General features: G+C 36.9%; 1 protein-coding gene and 1 pseudogene across 1 annotated transcript; one reads left to right on the top strand and one right to left on the bottom strand.

Annotated features, from left to right (window-relative positions):
* Positions 1-564: 564 nt before the first annotated feature.
* On the bottom strand, positions 565-6,895 carry LOC150037697 (uncharacterized; annotated as a pseudogene).
* Positions 6,896-8,671: 1,776 nt separating this feature from the next.
* LOC120071682 (1-deoxy-D-xylulose-5-phosphate synthase 2, chloroplastic-like) lies at positions 8,672-14,436 on the top strand. Its single transcript, XM_039024059.2, has 7 exons — positions 8,672-9,285; positions 9,445-9,595; positions 10,394-10,939; positions 12,411-12,718; positions 13,296-13,577; positions 13,648-13,932; positions 14,043-14,436. Exons 1-7 carry the CDS (start codon positions 8,764-8,766, stop codon positions 14,193-14,195), a joined length of 2,247 nt encoding a protein of 748 aa, XP_038879987.2. The 5' UTR covers positions 8,672-8,763; the 3' UTR covers positions 14,196-14,436.
* The last annotated feature ends 5,234 nt before the right edge of the window (positions 14,437-19,670 follow it).

Consider the following 19,670-nt stretch of genomic DNA (forward strand, 5'->3'; position numbering starts at 1 on the left):
CTTTTTTATAGGGATTCTCATGCTTGCCTTAGGAGGTTTTTGGTTTACCTTCATCCTTCTTATGATGATCATTCCTTTGGAAAGACTTGTCTCCCCCACTTTTGCTCGGACCAGGCTTCTTCCCCTTGTTTTGGGAGGAGTAATCAATGAGTGTCTCAATAGTAGCAATGGCATCACCAAGTTTCTAGACATCTCTACTATCCAACTCCACCCTAGCCCAATCTTTCAAGCCATCTTTAAAGTGGAAAAGGGCATCCTTCTTGGATAGGTCCTCTATCTCAAGCATGAGAGTTGTGAACTCCTTGACATAATAAAGGATGCTGCCAGTTTGGCTCAAGCGTCAAAGCTTACCTTGTACCTCTATATCCGCATTGTGAGGGACAAATTGTTTTCAAATCTCCATTTTGATCTGCTCCCATGTACTGATAATGCACAACCCTCGTTCATGTTCAACATGTTTCCTTCGCCACCATAATTGGGCAACATCTCGTAGGAATGTAAGTGGTGGAAGCTGGGCAACTAGCATTTCAAGATGTTCTATACTCGGCTCAAACATTATTTATTTTAGAGAAGTTCATTGATCTTACCTTCGACGAACTTTCGTAGGTCGGCCACCTCGGTTGTTAGCATACTGATTTCCCTCATGAATGTTTGTCCAAGCTTCTCGATCAAATCTCGGGCTATCGAGGTGATCTCGACATTCTCTTGGACTAACCCATCATAATCTTCATCAAGCCTACCAACAATGAGCTGAACATCTTCCAACCCTTGCTCAAGGTTGTTGTTTGCAAAAACCAATCGTGCGGCACTTGAGTGAGCTGAGTGGCTATGACACTCCAAATAAGCCTTATAAAGGTTCTAATTATGCTATGGCACAAGGAAAATTGAAAGACAAAGAAAGAGTAGGCACAAGAGTTTGGGAGAATGGGTGTTATATTGCTTGTGCTTCCAACCAATGTTGTATAAATGAGCCCTTGAGGGCTATTTATAAGGATGCCTCCACCGACCTAGGGCCTTAAACTAAAGGGAGGTTGGTTGTGGCTCCTTCTAGAGCTCTCTTGATACATTTTAGGTCCAACTAGGCCTTTCTACAAGTATCTAAAAACATATTAGAGCCTTCTAGAATGTTCCAGACATGTCCAGACTCTCCTAGCACCTTCCCATCCTTGATTATCATTGCCTTGTCTAGGCTCACCCAACTTGTTCTAGAATCTTCCATAGGTGTTTGGATTTGTCTAGGGCCTTCTAGCATCATGTAGATCCGTCTCGTATGCACTAGCGCCCTCTAGGGCCTTCTAGGCTTCTCTCGTGTCATCTGGGCACTTGGTGTATGCGTTAGTACCGTCCGACATTCTTTAGAAGCTTATAGGCTTGCCTAGGACATGAGTGAGGCATCTAGACCCTTCGTCATGTGTTGGGAATATGGGCAGCACGCATAGGCACGCACATAGCAACAGGCATGCTCGCATAGGCGCACACATATAGGTAGTCGCACAAGCGTGTGTGCACGAGGACTTGCACATATTGTCCCCAAGGTGCACGCCTGGTGTCACAATCGCTCTTTCGGAAGCTTCTCTTAGCGATTGTGCGGCACTTGTTCCCGCTCACGAACAAGCCAGCCAACTCGAATACGGACTGCCGATGGCACACCGAGTGCCTCTTGCAACCTCCACCCCCGTTTTAAGGGAAAACGGTTTTAGAAAACGGGTTTAGAGAAAAGGTTTTCGTAAGAAGATTTGTGAGTGTGAATAAAGAAAGAAAGATTGTAGTAGACTAGAAAGCAATAAGCAACAACAACGGCTTTATAGAGTACTACTCCGGGTATGAGGAAGTGATGGTTAGTCTTATCCCCATATAGTGCATTCTGAACAAAAAGCCAACTGGCGCCCTTGCATATGCAAAAGGGCGAGTGGTCACTTACAATGAAAATGTAAAGAAAGCAACTAACTAAACTAATACAATACAGGATATGAAAGTATGCTAGAAGGGGGTTGGATTGGGCATGCGGCCATGGGCAACAGGCCCTGGACAAGCATGACCGTTACATTCTCCCCCACTTAATTGGTTGACGTCCCCGTCAACCGACCTTGTTCAAAACCTGCGATAGTTGGAGCTGTATTCTTCAAGTCTTCGGCCCGCTCCCAACTGATCTCTACGTCGGAGAGATCCTTCCATTTCATTAAGAACTCTGTCAGTTCTCGTCTGGGTCTTCCAATACGGCGCGTACGTTTATCCAGAATTTGTGCAACTTCTTTCTCAGCAGAACTCTTCATCGTGACCGGTGGGCGCCTTAGCATGTTTCGCTGTTCATCCTCGGGATCGGGATGATAGGGCTTCAGGATACTCACATGGATGACAGGATGAATCTTCATCCATGAGGGTAATTGAACCCTATATGAGGTTCTCCCGACCTTTCTCAATTACCTCCACTGGACCTTCATATTTCCTTACTAGCCGTTGGTCTCTCTGGCCTCGGAAACGAAACTGTTCCGGTCGTAGCTTGATCAGGACCTTGTCCCCAGCTTGAAACTCAAGGGCCCTCCGCTTCTTATCAGCCCACTTCTTCATCCTCCTCGATGCTCTTTCTAGGTAGGCGCGAGCTATCTCAGAGGTTTTGCTCCACTCTTTAGTGAAGTTATGTGCCTGAGGACTTTTGCCTGCATAAGGGTGGTCCACCAAGTGTGGCATGAGTGGCTGTCTGCCGCACACCACTTCGAAGGGCGTTTTTCCGGTCGCGGAACTCTGCTGGCTATTGAAGCTGAACTGAGCCACATCTAACAACTGGACCCAGTTCTTCTGCCTAGCGTCGATAAAGTGACGCAGATATTCCTCGAGCATACTGTTGAAGCGTTCCGTCTGGCCGTCAGTTTGGGGATGATAGCTAGAGGAGATATTCAGTGATGATCCCAATATTTTGAATAATTCTGTCCAGAATGTCCCAGTGAATCTTCCGTCCCGATCGCTAACAATGCTCACGGGGACACGCCATAATTTCACGATGTGTTTGAAGAACAGCTGAGCAGTCATCACGGTTGTGCACATTTTCGGCGTTGGGACGAAAGTGGCATATTTCGAGAACCGATCGATGATAACAAGGATCGATTCAAACTCTCCCACCTTGGGCAAATGGGTGATGAAGTCGAGAGACACACTCTCCCATGGTCTAGAGGGCACAGGTAGGGGTTCCAGCAGACCCGCTAATTTCGCCCTTTCGACCTTATCTTGTTGGCAGACAAGGCAAGTCTTGGTAAATTGCATGACATCGTCTCAAAGACTTGGCCAATAGTAGCCTTGCTTCAGAAGGGCATAAGTCCTCTGCCAACCATTATGTCCTGCCCACGGTGTGTCGTGACACTCCTTCATCAGCGACCTTCGTAACTCCCCGGATCTGGGGATGTAGAGGCGATTGCCTTTGGTGTATAGTAGATCATCTTCCACCCAGAACTGGCGTGTCTTCCCCTCTCTGGCCAACTGTAAGATGGCCTGCGCCGCTGTGTCATTTGTCAAGTGAGTTTTGACAGTTTCTCGTACTGTTGCACTCAACGTACTTGCTTGTAGGCGGGCGAACATGCACAGGGCCGCATGTTCGCTCTTTCGGCTAAGAGCATCAGCCGCTTGGTTACTTTTCCCCGGTCTATGTTCGAATTGGAAGTCGAACTCCGCTAGACACTCACTACCACCGTGCCTGTTTCGACGACAACTTCGGTTGGTTGAAGAAGTGACAAATGGAGTTGTTGTCGGTCTTGACCACGAACTTGGCCCCCAAGAGATACTGTCTCCAGGCCCTCAAGCAGTGAACTACTGCTAACATCTCTTTCTCGGAGGCGACATACCTCCGTTCGGCATCATTTAGTTTCCTACTCTCATACGCGATGGGGTGTCCGTCTTGGAGGAGAACACCGCCCAACGCGAAGTCAGAAGCATCAGTCTCTACTTCAAATGGCTTGGTCACGTCGGCAATTCCGAGGACCGGCCCCTCAATCATCACTTTCTTCAAGCCCTCAAAGGCGGCTTGACATTCAGGAGTCCAGCTCCATTGGCTATCCTTCTTCAACAGTTCGGTTAATGGCCCTGTTCTTCTCGAGAATCCTTCTACGAACCGCCTATAGTAGTTGGCTAGTCCGAGGAAGGATCGTAGTTCGGTCACGGATGATGGTACCCTCCAGTCTCTAATTGCGGCCACCTTGCCCTCTTCCATACCAATCCGACCACACTCAATCACGTGGCCGAGGAAATTTATGCGCTCTTGGGCAAAGGAGCACTTCTCTCTCTTTACATACAACTGATTTCTCCTCAGCTTTTCAAAGACTAGTTGGAGGTGATGTCGATGGTCCTCCAGCGAGGCACTATAGACCACAATGTCATCAAGATATACTACGACGAATTTGTCGAGGTATTCGTGAAACACTTGGTTCATTAAGGTACAGAACGTTGCTGGAGCATTGGTGAGGCCAAAGGGCATCACGAGGAATTCGAAGGTTCCATATCTCGTGACACAGGTCGTCTTAGGTTCATCTCTTTCAGCAATTCGAACCTGATAATATCCAGACCATAGGTTCAGCTTCGAGAAATACTTAGCACCGTGAAGCTGATCAAATAAGTCAGTAATGATAGGAAGGGGATATTTGTTGCGAACTGTGAGCTTATTCAAGGCCCGATAGTCGATGCACAACCGGAGGCTCCCATCCTTCTTCTTCTGGAACAGTACTGGGGCTCCGTAAGGAGCCTTCACCGGTCTGATAAATCCTGCATCTAACAACTCGTCTAACTGTTTCCGAAGCTCAGCCAATTCTGGCGGGGCCATCCGATATGCATTCTTGGCAAGCGGCTTTGCCCCTGGCAACAACTCAATCTCATGGTCAATCCCCCTTCGTGGGGGTAAGGACTTGGGCAAGCTTTTCGGCATGACGTCCCGATACTCTTCCAAGACAAATAGAACGTCTTGGGGGACCTCTTCTTCAGTGGACTCAACTGATTCTATCGGGATGGCCATGAACGTGGGTTCGTCGTGGGCCAGACCCCTCTTCAATTGGAGGGCTGAGATCATTCTCACCCCATTTGGCTGCTTGATACTGGCTTGGACTACGGTCGGTGTAGATCCGGTAATAACTAAGCATTTGGCGAGGGGCATTGGTATGACTTTATGTTCAAGTAGGAATTCCATCCCTAGTACCACGTCGAAATCATCCATCTTGACAATTACGAAGTCAACGAAGCCCTTCCAGTCTCCTAACTTCACCGGAGTTCTCTTCGCTATCCCCGTAATCGGTAGGGCTGCGGAATTCACAGCTTTCATCTTCCCTGCATCTCTTTCCCAATTCAAGTTCAGGCGGCGAGCTTCCGTTTCAGCCATGAAGTTATGGGTAGCCCCAGAGTCAACTATTGTGGTTTTGGCCGATCTTTGGTTGACCCAAGCGTCCACATACATGAGACCTTTCTCTAGTGGCTCCGTCGCCTTTCCCATATTCTTCTGGAGTGCAGATAGGAATTTCAATGCCCCCATCCTGGGATTCTCAATTTCTGCTGCTGGCTCGGTTATCGTCTCTTCTAGTTTAGCCTTGTCTTCGGAGGTAGAGGCTAATGTGGCTTGAAAAGCATTGAACGCAGTTCGATTTGGACATTCGCCCGCCCTGTGTGGCCCTCTACATATGAAACAAGACAGGGGGCGATTGTAATTGTTATGCTGTTGTGGCGGCCCCCGCCAGTTGTTTCCTGATCTCGGTTGGGATGATTTACGGTCCCCTCCTGTGTTATTGTCTCCTCCCCCAGGTCTGGGAGGACTGGAACGGCTGTTTCTGTTTCCCCCATTTGAGGAAGTTGATTGCTTCCTCACATCTTGTGAGTCAGTGCTAAGGTCGTATAGCCGTTCAGCTGCCGCATAGGCAGAGGGGAGATCCTGTACTCTCTGTTCATATAGTTTTGATTTCGCCCACGGTTTCAGCCCTTCCACAAAGCAAAAGACCTTGTCTTTTTCAGACATATCTCGTATGTTCAACATGAGTCCTGCAAACTGTTTTATGTAGTCCCTGATGTTACCTGTTTGCTTTAGCTCTCAGAGTTTTCGTCGAGCCAAGATCTCGACATTTTCAGGGAAGAACTACGAACGAAGTTCTTGTTTCAATCTATCCCAAGTATCAATAGTGCAGCGTCCTTCCTGTATGTCTGTAAATCGTGATCTCCACCACAGTTTCGCATCTTCAACTAGATGCATCGTTGCTATTGTGACTTTTGACTCTTCAGTCACTGTGTTCGTCGCCTTGAAGTATTGCTCAAGGTCGAAGATAAAATTTTCCAGGGCTTTCGCTTCTCGCACCCCACATAAGGGTTTCGGTTCTGGGATTTTTATTCTGCTCACAGCCATTGCTCCCCCAGGTGGGGCTTGGTTCCCTACCGCTCGGATGGTGAGATTCACCCTAACACTCACATCCGCTATCTCGGCTCTGACGACATCTAGGGCCGATCGAAAGTCTTCAGATAAATCGGTTACCATCTGAAGTATTGCTTTTTGGGAGCTGTCCAACTCTTCGACACGCTCCTCTATGTGGGCAACAGAGCCCGAGGAGCTATCGCCTCGTTCAAAGATGCCGGACCGTACTGTTTTGGTCTCGAGGGTCTCTACCTTCATCATCAGTTCTCTGACGGGTAATCCGTCTAGGCGGCCTACCACCGCATCAATTCCATCGGCTTTCTCGGCAACTTCTTGTAGCCGAGTCTCAAGGAAACGGACATTATCTGGGACCTCTCTCAGGTAGAGCATTTGTTCTTCCATCTCTACCAATCTGTCCACATGGGACTTGTTCAGGTTCTTCGTCGCCGACATGATCACTGATCTTCCCTCTATAAGCCAACCTGGCTCTGATACCAACTGTCACAATCGCTCTTTCGGAAGCTTCTCTTAGCGATTGTGCGGCACTTGTTCCCGCTCACGAACAAGCCAGCCAACTCGAATACGGACTGCCGATGGCACACCGAGTGCCTCTTGCAACCTCCACCCCCGTTTTAGGGAAAACGGTTTTAGAAAACGGGTTTAGAGAAAAGGTTTTCGTAAGAAGATTTGTGAGTGTGAATAAAGAAAGAAAGATTGTAGTAGACTAGAAAGCAATAAGCAACAACAACGGCTTTATAGAGTACTACTCCGGGTATGAGGAAGTGATGGTTAGTCTTATCCCCATATAGTGCATTCTGAACAAAAAGCCAACTGGCGCCCTTGCATATGCAAAAGGGCGAGTGGTCACTTACAATGAAAATGTAAAGAAAGCAAGCTAACTAAACTAATACAATACAGGATATGAAAGTATGCTAGAAGGGGGTTGGATTGGGCATGCGGCCATGGGCAACAGGCCCTGGACAAGCATGACCGTTACACCTGGCATGGAATGCACGTGTGTGCACGCCTAACGTGGTGCGCACGGGCGCTTGGCCTACATGCATTGGAACTTTGCATGACTTCGAGGCTCCTATTGGCTTATGCTATGGAGCTCTTTTGCAGAAAATTTAGGGTCTTTTTGTGGGGTGTGACATGTCGCTCTAATATGTTTACTTAAGTTTTAATTTGAAATAAAATAAATATTATACCATCTAATTTTAAGTTAAAACTAAAATACATTCCGAAATAAATATACAAAGAAATCCTAACTTTAAAATCAATAGTAGTATTACTCAACTTTTCTATTTCTCTAAAAAAAAATCTCAGCCACACATTTTTTTAAGATATTCCAAAAGTACATACACAGAAGAATTAGCGTATAGGCATGAGGCACATGGTTGATTTGATGTTTTCTTTTCCTTTTTCATTGTGTTTTCTTTGTGGTGGGTGGGAAAGGAAGAGAAATCAATATTCAATAATATTTCATGTCAAGTTTGCAGATTAAATGCCCAACAAATTATGTAAAATCATACTTAATTATCGTCTACTAATATATATCATTGTTTATGATAACGTATTTTTAAAGAAAAAAAAATTCTCAATACAGTTTTAGGCACGATTTTGCATTGCTACCACTTGCTAGTAATATGGCAGCCTATGACATTTGGCTTCAAATGTGTGGTGCTAATTCAAGATTGAAGATAATCCTCTTGAATTATTATTGATTTACCTATTTCTATGTTGTACTAAAAACAAACAAAGATAGGTAGAAAAAGTTTTTTTTTTTGTTAATCTGACCATTTCAACTAAAATACTAATGTTTAGGTCAAAATGATCATAATTTGACTCATATAATGTTTGTACTTGTTAGAAGAAAACCATGACACACTTTAAAGAAATCCACCATGTAAAAAATTGTTATAATCATATAGAATAATTATTTTCCTCATTTTACTTACAAGAGTATCCCTCTCAAAGTTTTTATACTACTCACACTCTTTAATCTCACTCTCAAACTAGAAATGCAAACTAGAATTTAACTAGAATTAGGGGTCTATAGCTACTTTGAATTTTTTCAATGTGAAAAAACTATACTTCTAATATTTTGTCAAAATCCAACCGTATGATCAACAATGATGTTAGAATATCAATTCTCCACTCCACATGTTGCCGGAAAAAAAAACTAACGTTTGGAAAATTAATATCAATGAATGAAGAGGAGTGGGTTAATGTTTGACACGTCTTGAAGCCTTATCATTTTAGTAACTGTGTTGACTAAAATTATATAATTAATTGTCGCAAATGTTGCATGTGATTCTCATTTTAGCACAATAACTTCCCACCCGTTTATAAAGTAATTTTACAAAAAACAAAAAGAAAAAGGAACAGTTCCACACATGCCGGCAAAAGAAACATTTATAAATAAAATGGAGGCAAAAGAGGAAAATGCATCTAAACATAACACAACTCATTCAGTTGTTATTGTCATAAAAATGTCTTCACTTCTCACCAATTCTTTCCTTCCTCTACTCCCATCTTCTCAAGATCTGCGTCTCACTACTTTCAAGTCCCCCAAATCTATTCCTTTTTATGTATCTGGTTGTTGTGGGGATAATAATGAGATGCAAAGTTCAACGACGGTAAAGAAGAGCGATGGAGGAGTGAAGGCTTTGAAGTTCACTGGAGACAAGCCATCCACTCCCATTTTGGATACCATAAATCATCCAAACCACGTGAAAAATCTTTCAATCCAAGAGCTCCGAGAATTGTCGGACGAGATTCGAGAAGAAATCGTGTACACGGTATCGAAGACCGGAGGGCACTTGAGTTCGAGCTTGGGTGTGGCGGAGCTCACGGTGGCACTTCATCATGTGTTTGCCACTCCAGAAGACAAGATTATTTGGGATGTGGGTCATCAGGTGGGTTTTCTCAACCAAATTTACTATTAGATTAGATAATATTAAATTTACTTTACTTTTTTTAGTGAATTTTATATGGTATCAAACAGGTGGTTTGATACCATATTTATTTTTTTCTCCGATTAATTTGATTTTTATTTATTGGATGATATTTTGCAGGCATATGCTCATAAGATGTTGACGGGGAGAAGGCAGAGGATGCATACAATCCGCCAAACCTTTGGCCTCGCCGGTTTTCCCAAGAGAGAAGAGAGTGTTCATGATGCCTTTGGCGTTGGCCACAGTTCTACCAGCATTTCTGCTGGTTTAGGTACTCATTTACTTTTAATCTCTCTCTTCCTCTCAATTTTTGTCAAAAATAACCTTACTAATAATAGGATTAAAATATCATTTTCATTTACCCAACTTTAATCTTTCCATTTTCAAATATCCTTTATAATTTTAATAAATCTTAAATTTAGTGTAAAAATAATAATTTCATAAAATATAATATATGTGAATATATTTTCACAATTTTGATTTTCTTTTCTTTTCTTTTTTTTTTTTTTGGAAAATCAATAATAACAATTAGGTGGGGTTCAATTTAACCTTTTTCAAGTACATAGATAAAATTGGACATTATAAACTATATGAACTAAACTTAAACTTTAAAGTATGTAGACCAAAATGATATTTTAATCTAATAATTATTATAATTTGGATAAATTACAAAAAACACTATTGAAAGTATGGTAGTAGCAATTATACCTTCAAAATTTCAATTGTAAAAAATAAGCCATCAAACTTATACAAATATTAAAATCAACCCCTCAAAATTACATAATTGTAGAAATTGTGACAATGATATAAGTTTAGGGTCAATTTTTAATAATTATAAATTTGAGGGTATAAGTGTAATTGCAACAAACACCATAATTCAGTGTGGTCACATATAGAAAAATGATTATTTATAAAAATAATAAAAAAATACTGATAAATTTAGATCTAATTTAAGAAGATAAAAATTTTGCTATTTTGTATAAATAGTTTTTTTTTTATATATATATATATATTTTGGAAATTTCCCCTTTTTGAAATTTGCCTTTATAATTATTGTTTGGTTGTGCAGGGATGGCTGTAGGTAGAGACATACTTGGTAAAAACAACCACGTAGTATCAGTGATAGGCGACGGGGCAATGACAGGGGGAATGGCTTACGAGGCACTGAACAACGCCGGCTACCTAGATTCAAACCTCATCATAATTTTAAATGATAACAGACAAGTTTCTTTGCCGACCGCCACCGTGGACGGTCCTGCTACTCCGGTGGGTGCTCTAAGCAAGGCTCTCACGAGGCTTCAAGCCAGTAAAACGCTTCGGCAACTACGGGAGGCAGCGAAGGCAGTAACGATTCAGATGGGGGGAGACACGCATGGAATTGCAGCAAAAGTAGACCATTGCGTGACAGGAATAGTGGGAGGATCAGGGGCATCGTTATTTGAAGAGCTTGGAATATATTACGTAGGTCCGGTGGATGGGCATAATGTGGAAGATCTTGTGTACATATTGAAGCAAGTTAAGGCTATGCCGGCGCCTGGACCTGTTCTCATCCATGTCATTACTGAGAAAGGCAAAGGGTATCCGCCTGCTGAGATTGCAGCCGACAAAATGCACGGTAAAAACTAAAATCCCCTGCCTTTTTCATTTTTCATACTGTTATTTGTCACCGTATCCTCCTCTTGACTTTTATTTTATTTTTTTAAAATAAAAAAACAAGTGATTGGGGATGAACTAAATTGGACCGAAAACCGATTTGACTGTCCATTTTATGGTCATGTCGACCAAAGATGGCATTTTCTAGACATACTATCGGTAGTACACCAAAAAGACTAAACTCCAACCAGTCGAACCACATAATCAAATGTAAAAAAAAGGGACAAAAAACATGATTAGTATTTGTCCTTTTCGTTGATATGTTTGTTATGGCAAGTTTTAATTTGATAATTGATTGGATTACATAAAAATAGATACAATATCATCAATATCTAAGTTTTTTTATTTTTTATTTTAATTCAATTGACATTCTTGTGTTAGAAATACAGAGTTTTATAGTCAAATCTATCAATCCTAATTATACTAAAAATATATTTTTAATAAAAAAACATGAGGGTGAAGTAAAAGTATAAACCAATAGTAGTATCTTTCCTTTTCTCCATGTTTTTTTCCTCTTTTTCTTATTTCTCGGGTTTTTAGTATTTTTATTTTCACATACATTGAATATCAAAATTGATTTATCGAACATCGGTTGTCCCATCCTATCTCTCATAAGTTGAGTACCACCGACCAACAAAAAAAAATTGAAATCAATGATCGACATCAAGTCAAGTTTAACCCAAAATAGACGATGAGCAACAAATGAATACGCCTCTCCTATCTACCCAACTTCGTTTGTCGATCATTTTTTCTTAGATTATTTATTCCAAAAGATGATAATTATATAAGGGCCCATCCAATACACAATGATTCACTTTTTTATTATTATTATTATTATTATTATTGGAGCGAGATATTGAAATTTTTAAATTTACTTTAAAGTAATACTTTAATATTCATAAATAAATAAATAAATAAAAGCTTTTTTTTTTAATAAACTTTTTGTCATCTGAATTTGTGCTTTTCCAGGCCTTTCAATCGAGTTGGAATTATATATTTTGTCTTTACTCTTCTACTTCTATTTTATTGTTATTTTATTTTTATTAATATGACATTGGAGTAATTAGTTTAATACAAATGCTTTGAGCATTTGAGGTACCTTCAAGTCAATTGATATAATCGGCATTAACTTGAATGTTTGAGATTGTAGATTCAAAATATTCATACTTCTTCCTTTGTTGTTCTAAAAAATTAGTTGATATAATTAATAAAATTTCAAAATTAATGAGTCTATCAAAACAAGGACATTGATATTTGAACTCTATATTAAAAGTATAATGTAGGTAGTGAAGGTGGATTCATACAGATAACCTATTAGAGAGGATACATGATTGAAAATAAACTGAAATTAAAATGGTTTTAAAGTTTGTAAAACATTGAAAAATGATTCAAGGAAATTTGAGTAACGTCAAAATTTTACATTTGGATAACAGGAGTAGTGAATTTCGATCCAAAGTCAGGGAAACAAATGAAGAAGAAGACCAAAACTCTTTCCTATACCCAATACTTTGTAGATTCATTGATAGTAGAAGCAGAGAGAGATGACAAAATCATAGCAATTCATGCCGCCATGGGAGGTGGCACTGGTCTCGACTATTTCCAGAAACGATTCCCCGATCGTTGCTTCGATGTCGGAATTGCCGAGCAACATGCTGTTACCTTTGCTGCCGGCCTCGCCACTGAAGGCCTCAAGCCTTTTTGTGCCATTTACTCTTCCTTTCTTCAAAGAGCCTATGATCAGGTAACTAATCAACACACCCAAAAAATAGAGATCTATTCACAAAATTTGCTAACAATTTTAAGGAAAGTGTTAAATTGAAACCAATTTTAACCATATGTAGTTCATTAATGAAGCGTTGAAAAATGATGATATAAATTTTTGAGTCTATGATTTAATGTGGTATGAGATGGTCCAGAATGTCACTTGTTCCAACCTTAATTTCTCCTGAACTAATAGGATAGTTGTAAATATAGTAATTTGATATAAAATATTAACAAATATAGTACAATAAAAAAAATTGTAGATATGTCAAAATTTAAATTCAACTAACTAGAGTATTTTAATGATAGACCACATTGCTAATAGAAGTCTATAAGCAATGGAGTTTATCATTAATAGAAATCTATCAACGATAAAATCTATGACGGATATATTTTTAATTATTAGCCATAAAAGTGTTAACTATTATAATTACCTCAATTATTATTGATTTCTAATACATATTTTAAATTCAGTATTAATATTAGATGATATAATATTAAACTTATTTTTACCCATTTTTGGGTGGATGGATGATTTAATAGGTTGAACACTGCAGGTTGCTCATGATGTAGATCTTCAAAAGCTACCAGTGAGGTTTGCAATAGATAGAGCAGGGCTAGTGGGAGCAGATGGGCCGACCCATTGCGGAGCATTTGACACAACATTCATGGCATGTTTACCAAACATGGTGGTGATGGCTCCTTCAAACGAGACCGAGCTAATGCACATGGTGGCCACCGCAGCCGCCATCGACGACAGACCCTGCTGCTTTAGGTACCCAAGAGGAAATGGCATTGGCTCTGTTCTTCCCCTCGACAACAAAGGCATTCCATTGGAGGTAATATAAAAACCAACTGGTATACTTCCATGAATTAATACTCAAAAATAAACCCAGAAATTACATACAGGTGGGGAAGGGAAGGATCTTAAGAGAAGGAAACAGAGTAGCAATTTTGGGGTATGGAACAATTGTACAAAGCTGCTTGGTGGCGGCGGACGTGCTTCAAGGGTACGGTATTCAAATAACGGTAGCCGATGCGCGATTTTGCAAGCCTTTAGATGGAGAATTGGTGAAACAATTAGCAAGACAACATGAGATACTTCTCACTGTTGAAGAAGGATCCATTGGAGGCTTCGGCTCTCATGTTTCCCACTTTCTTGGATTGAATGGATTGCTAGATGGGAATCTCAAGGTACTCAACAAACAAGAACACACAATCTCTAATTTCATATTTGATTGTGTTTTATCATAATTAGAAAAGAATTAGGAATGATTTGTTTAATTTGTGGTTAAAATGTGCAGTGGAGGGCAATAGTACTTCCTGATAGATACATCGACCATGGATCACAGAAGGATCAAACCCAAGAAGCAGGGCTGAGTTGGAAGGATATAGCAGCCACTGTTTTATCACTAATAGGGAAAGGCAAAGATTGCTTTCAACTAGTAAATTTATAGATATTGTTCAAGAATTAATAAGTAACGCCTTTGTTGATTCATAATTTTGGTTGCATTTTTAGTTACTTAATTATGTGCATAAAAATAAAATTTTGTTTAGGAATATATTGCAAAACCCTCAATTTTAAATTTGAGGTTTTGGGCCAGGGCTGCAATTGCAAGCTTGCAAGCCGTTACCCATGCCTATAATTGTAAGTTAATTTCAAACATCATAACACATGGAAAAAAATATTTAGCTCCATCCACTCCAATCTTAATTTATTACTCACAATTTTTTTTTTACTTCTTTTTTAAATTATTCTTTATTTTCTTTCCGTATTATGTTAATTAGTGTTAATTTAATTTAGATATAATAGTCCGTCGGACCTTAACTTATAGCATTTAAGCATTATGCTTTTGTTGTGATAGTCGCGAGAAATCCTAATACAAAGATTTCTCCATCTCTCTCTACTTCTCTTTGTCTCTCTAAAATTCTTTTTTATGAGAGTTTCATTTCGTACCTGCAAGTCTTATTATAAAATGTATATCTAGGTCAAAAGGTTAAAAGTTCAAATCTCTTCGATATACTAACGTTAGACTTTTTTTTTTTACAGTACAATCAAATTCATAATGTTTTTTTTTTAAAGTTCTATTCAATTTTTAAATTACTTTATTTTACTTTTTTTAATTTGATTATGATTTCATAAATAACTTAAAATAAAAATATAATCCAAATTTACATAAATGTGAAAATACGTCTCATCTAAAAGAGTTCGAGTTTATATAACAGGCAGATATGAAAATTATTTCTTCTGAATGATCATTTATGTTTTTTTGGAAGAAAATTATTTTTTAATTATAAATGGAAGGTCTAATATATAGTATCATTTGTCATATCATGGAATCGAATGAACCTACCTCAATTGGTATAAAACTTGTACTATCGACATCGAAATTAGATGTCCAATGTTCTCCCATTCTATAATATTGACTAAAAAAATATTATATCAACGATACCATTTGGTTTGTTTTAAAGAAATAGTTGATCAATTAACAAAATATAACCCTAAAATATTCAAATATCCCACTCTCAATTTCATAGATATGAGAGAGAAAGAGAGCACGTGGCATAAATATTTTGTTTTCAATATGAATATAATTAAGTGGATAAGACACAATTAAAGGTATTTGTAGGTTGGATTGGATTAGGTTGGGTTGAGTTGAAATACTTTTAGGGTAATTGCAACAGATAACATTTTTAAGAATAATAACCAAGTATATAACATCATTTTAAAAAAATTGTAAATATAGACAAGTCTATCCACGATAGACTTTTACTAGTGATATGGTCTATCCCTGATAGACTTCTACCAATAATATGGTCTATGACGGATAAACTATTTAAGTTTGGCCATATTTTCAATTTTTTTTACATTATGTTATATCAGCTAATACTTTGGGTCTAATATCTATATTTACAACTGTCCCATAATTTTAAGATTAATAATAGATCCAATCCAACCCAATTATGAAACATTTGGATTTGTTTGGTTTGAATTATTTAGGTCATTACTAATTTTTTTCTTAAAGAATGAGCAAAATGTTTCCATGTAATTTTTTTTTTTAATTATTTTCACATTTTGAATTAGGATAATTAAGCAAACCAATTTTCAATTCATATTATAAAAAATTTATTTCTATTGTTGAAAATTTATTTTTAATAATTTTTGAAGAACGATCTAAAAAATCATGAAATTAAGTAAAAGTAAAATAAATATATGTATATAGCTACACAAGATTTTTGAAGAAATTTAATACGTTGAATGAACTTTGTATTTCAATATATTTAGTAAGTAAATACAATCTCTAATAAATTGATTCTTTGATGTTTTCTCCCAAAAGTTGAAGTCTTTCTTCTGAGTCTCCTTAGAATTTCAATTTAGAAGTCTTCAAGAACCTTAAGATAAGTTTTTGTGCTCTAAGTCTCTAGTCCTCAGATTTTCAGAAGAGTTATACTCTTAAAAACATTCAGATTTTTAGTTCTTCCAATCTTCGGAGTTTTAAGAGAGTTATTTTCTTCAAAGTTATAATCTTTTGATCTTCAGGGTTTTAGGAGTGTTATATTTTTTAGATGTTCAAAGTGTCTTCTAATCTTCAGAACTTCAGGAGAGTTATAATCTTTAGATCTTTAGAGATTAAATTTTCTAATTTGCTAAGTCTCCTCTATGTAACTTATTTAGCTCAAGAATCCTAAAACCTAAGGCACTATTAAGGAATTATTTTGTTTTTTTAATTTTTTTTTTTTAAAAAAATTTGCTAAGCTAGTTTTTAAAAAATTACTTTTTTTAGTTTTCAAATTTTGGTTTGATTTTTTAAAACATTGGTAGAAAGTAGATAAGAAAATAAGAAACCTAAAGGTGGAAGATGTGTTTGTAGGTTTAATTTCACTAGTTAAAATTAAAAATCAAATGATTACCAAACAGACTTAAGTTATTAAATTGTTTAAACAAGGGAAGTTTATCCCTAATTAAAGACTGAGAGAACTATCTCTGAGACCGATGTTCTATTTTAAATGATATTTTTTTAAAAAATAAATCCCTATTACAATCATAAAAGAGTTATTTATAGCCCTAAAAAGAAATAAACTAATTAAATAATTATTAGGCAACTAAACAAATTTTAGACTAAAATACTAATTATTTCATAATTCTTCTCATCATTTTGGTCCTGGACTAAAGTTAGGCTTAGGCCCAATCTTTTCTTTGACCCAACTTTTCATATGGACTTGAACTAGATTGGATTTTTTAGCTCCCGAGTGAGTTAAATTATTCAACCTAATCCAATTTATAATTTTAGGTCCAATTGAGCTACTAGTCAAATTTATCAATCATGGTCAAGGCTTAATTATTGTTGAATTCAATTAAGCGATAAGATCACAAGAAAAGAGAAATGTGACATTGTTTAGTTTGTCATTTATTTCTCTCTAAATTTTAATTTATGGACACAATAACTCCTAATTGACCCTAAATTTAAGAAAATTGATTTTGTTATGATGACATGGTAAACTTTGGTAGATTGAAATTCCCATTCTTTTTTTTCTTAGACAAATTGAAACTTCTCGTTCAAAAATATATATAAATTATTGAAAGTAAAAAAAAACATACTTTTTAAATTAATAATAAATTTAAGTTGTTTCGAGTTATTTTAGATAAACATATGAACTAATCTAGTCCAAATTGTACGAATTGGATTGGGTTGATGGCTAATAGATTGTTAGGTTATTATATTTTTTCGAACATCCCTAATAATTACTATTTAAAAGGTTTTGGTGATTTTGTTCTAACTAAAAGTACATCATTTACTTTTGTTAGGCCAATTTATTCCTTGTTTTATTTCTAAATTAAAGGTCAACTTATTTGTTAATATAGTAAATATATTTTATAAATTTATTGTTTTTTTTTAACATTAAAACAACAATTGTAGTAAAGATTCAAATTTTTAATCTCTTGATGAGAATTTATATTTTAATTACATTAACTGGTTTTAAAAGTTGACTGATGGGTGGTATAGACTTTGTAACTTTATAAAATAACTACATTAATCAATAAATACTAAATTAAATTTGAATATTTATGATTCTATGTACAAAATTTGTTTATTATAAAGTTGAAGTAAAACAAATTAAAAGGTAAAAATGGACCTTCTTCCCAAAAAAAAATGGACAAATGTGGTTGGAAGACGAAAATACCCTTGAGGAGTAGAATTGGAATAGTTAATAGTAGTCGTCATTATCGACTTTTGGACAAGTGGGTACCACAGAAAGCGACAAAACAAACCATAGATAGCCACTTTGTAGGTTAGTCCTTTACTTTTTATCTCTTAATTACTAATAAAGGACGAACTGATCTTATCTACTTTCCAACTCTCACTACTAAAAGAAATCCTACATTATCTATTAACAATTTCATTTATTCAACATTTTACGCTGTTCTTTTAACAAATTTAAAATTAAATCAAACACATCCTAAATATAGTAGTAGTTGCAATGTAAAAATTAAGCCCTTAAATCCATACAAATGTTACACTTTAGAATGAATTTTAGAATCTAATTTTAACATTTGTATAAATGGAAAGATTTAATCTTTACAATTAAAATGTTAAGAGTACAATTAAAAATATATATATATATATTGTATGGTTTTCACTTATGTTTGTGCAATCCAATTTCCCAATAACAAATAGAGGATGGGGGAGAAGGTGAGAGAAGAAGGTGGGAGTAAAATGACGGAAATGCCCCGGAAGGTAAGTCCAAGGAAGATATGAAACGTATCAATAAACGCGACGCGGTTTGGTGACCTTGTTGGTCTGCCACACCTGGCACGCTGATAGCGACTCCATGCCAATGGGTGGCCACAAACTTGAATGGCATAAGGGAGGGGCATTATGGTCCAACTAAATTAACACGCAATTGATGACCTCATTTGAATCCTCCAGTGAGCGTGAGTGTGACCAGGCCTACCTTGACCCGACGACTCACCCAACCTTTAACCCGATTGTTAGTTATTTGCTTTTCGGTTTGCCTTTTCATCATGGCTCGACCATGAATCTTGCGTTGCGTCCCTTTTCTTCTCTCTTCTCCAACGCCAACCATGTTTCTTTTTCTTTCTTTTTTTTTTTTCCTTTTTAGTGAAAATTCTCATAAATACCTCCAATTTTTTTTTTTTTTTTTTATCTTTCATAATTAGTATTCTTTTCGACCATTTATTATAATAATTTTCTCAATCCTTCTTAATTGAGATCAATCATAAAATTTCAATACAAGTTATTGATTTTTTTTTTAACTTCTCGATGGAATCACAACTATAACGAAAATCAACATTGTATGCAAATTTTTCCAAATTTTACCTAATATTTTTCTCAATGGTAAATTTTGATTCATCATGAAAAAATTTAGGTAATTGTTTTAAATGAAAAATTGTTGAAAATATTTTCAAATATAGCAAAATATCACTTTCTATCATTGATAAATGTTTATAAGTGTCTACTACTATTTATCATTAATAGACAATGATATTTGGTTGTATTTGTAAATAAATTGGTTTATTTTTCTATATTTAAAAATATTTAAAAAAAATTGAGCAAAAAAATCACCATAAATCTTATCATTTCTATATATATATATATATATATAATTATTTTTGGATTGCCATGTTTCTATGGGTTTCAATTTTCGGATAATTGTAATATTTGGGAAATTATTGGGCTGAGGTTGTTGAAACGGTCATAAATAGGGGTTTTAAAAATTTAGATTCCATAGTTTATGGAACTGAAACGTAGGTGTACACGTAGAATTTGAAGAATATTAGAAAAAAACTACGTAATATTTGTGAAACAATTACATCCATTCTGGTCTTGTCTTGATCGAGATTCTATCCGACAAGCAAAAATAATATAAATACACTTGGATTTGCTCTTTAAAAAAAAAAGTTAAATTTT

This window comes from Benincasa hispida, chromosome 2 (assembly GCF_027475165.1).
Source record: "Benincasa hispida cultivar pf3 chromosome 2, pf3_genome.v1.1, whole genome shotgun sequence".
Taxonomy (NCBI): Eukaryota; Viridiplantae; Streptophyta; class Magnoliopsida; order Cucurbitales; family Cucurbitaceae; genus Benincasa; species Benincasa hispida.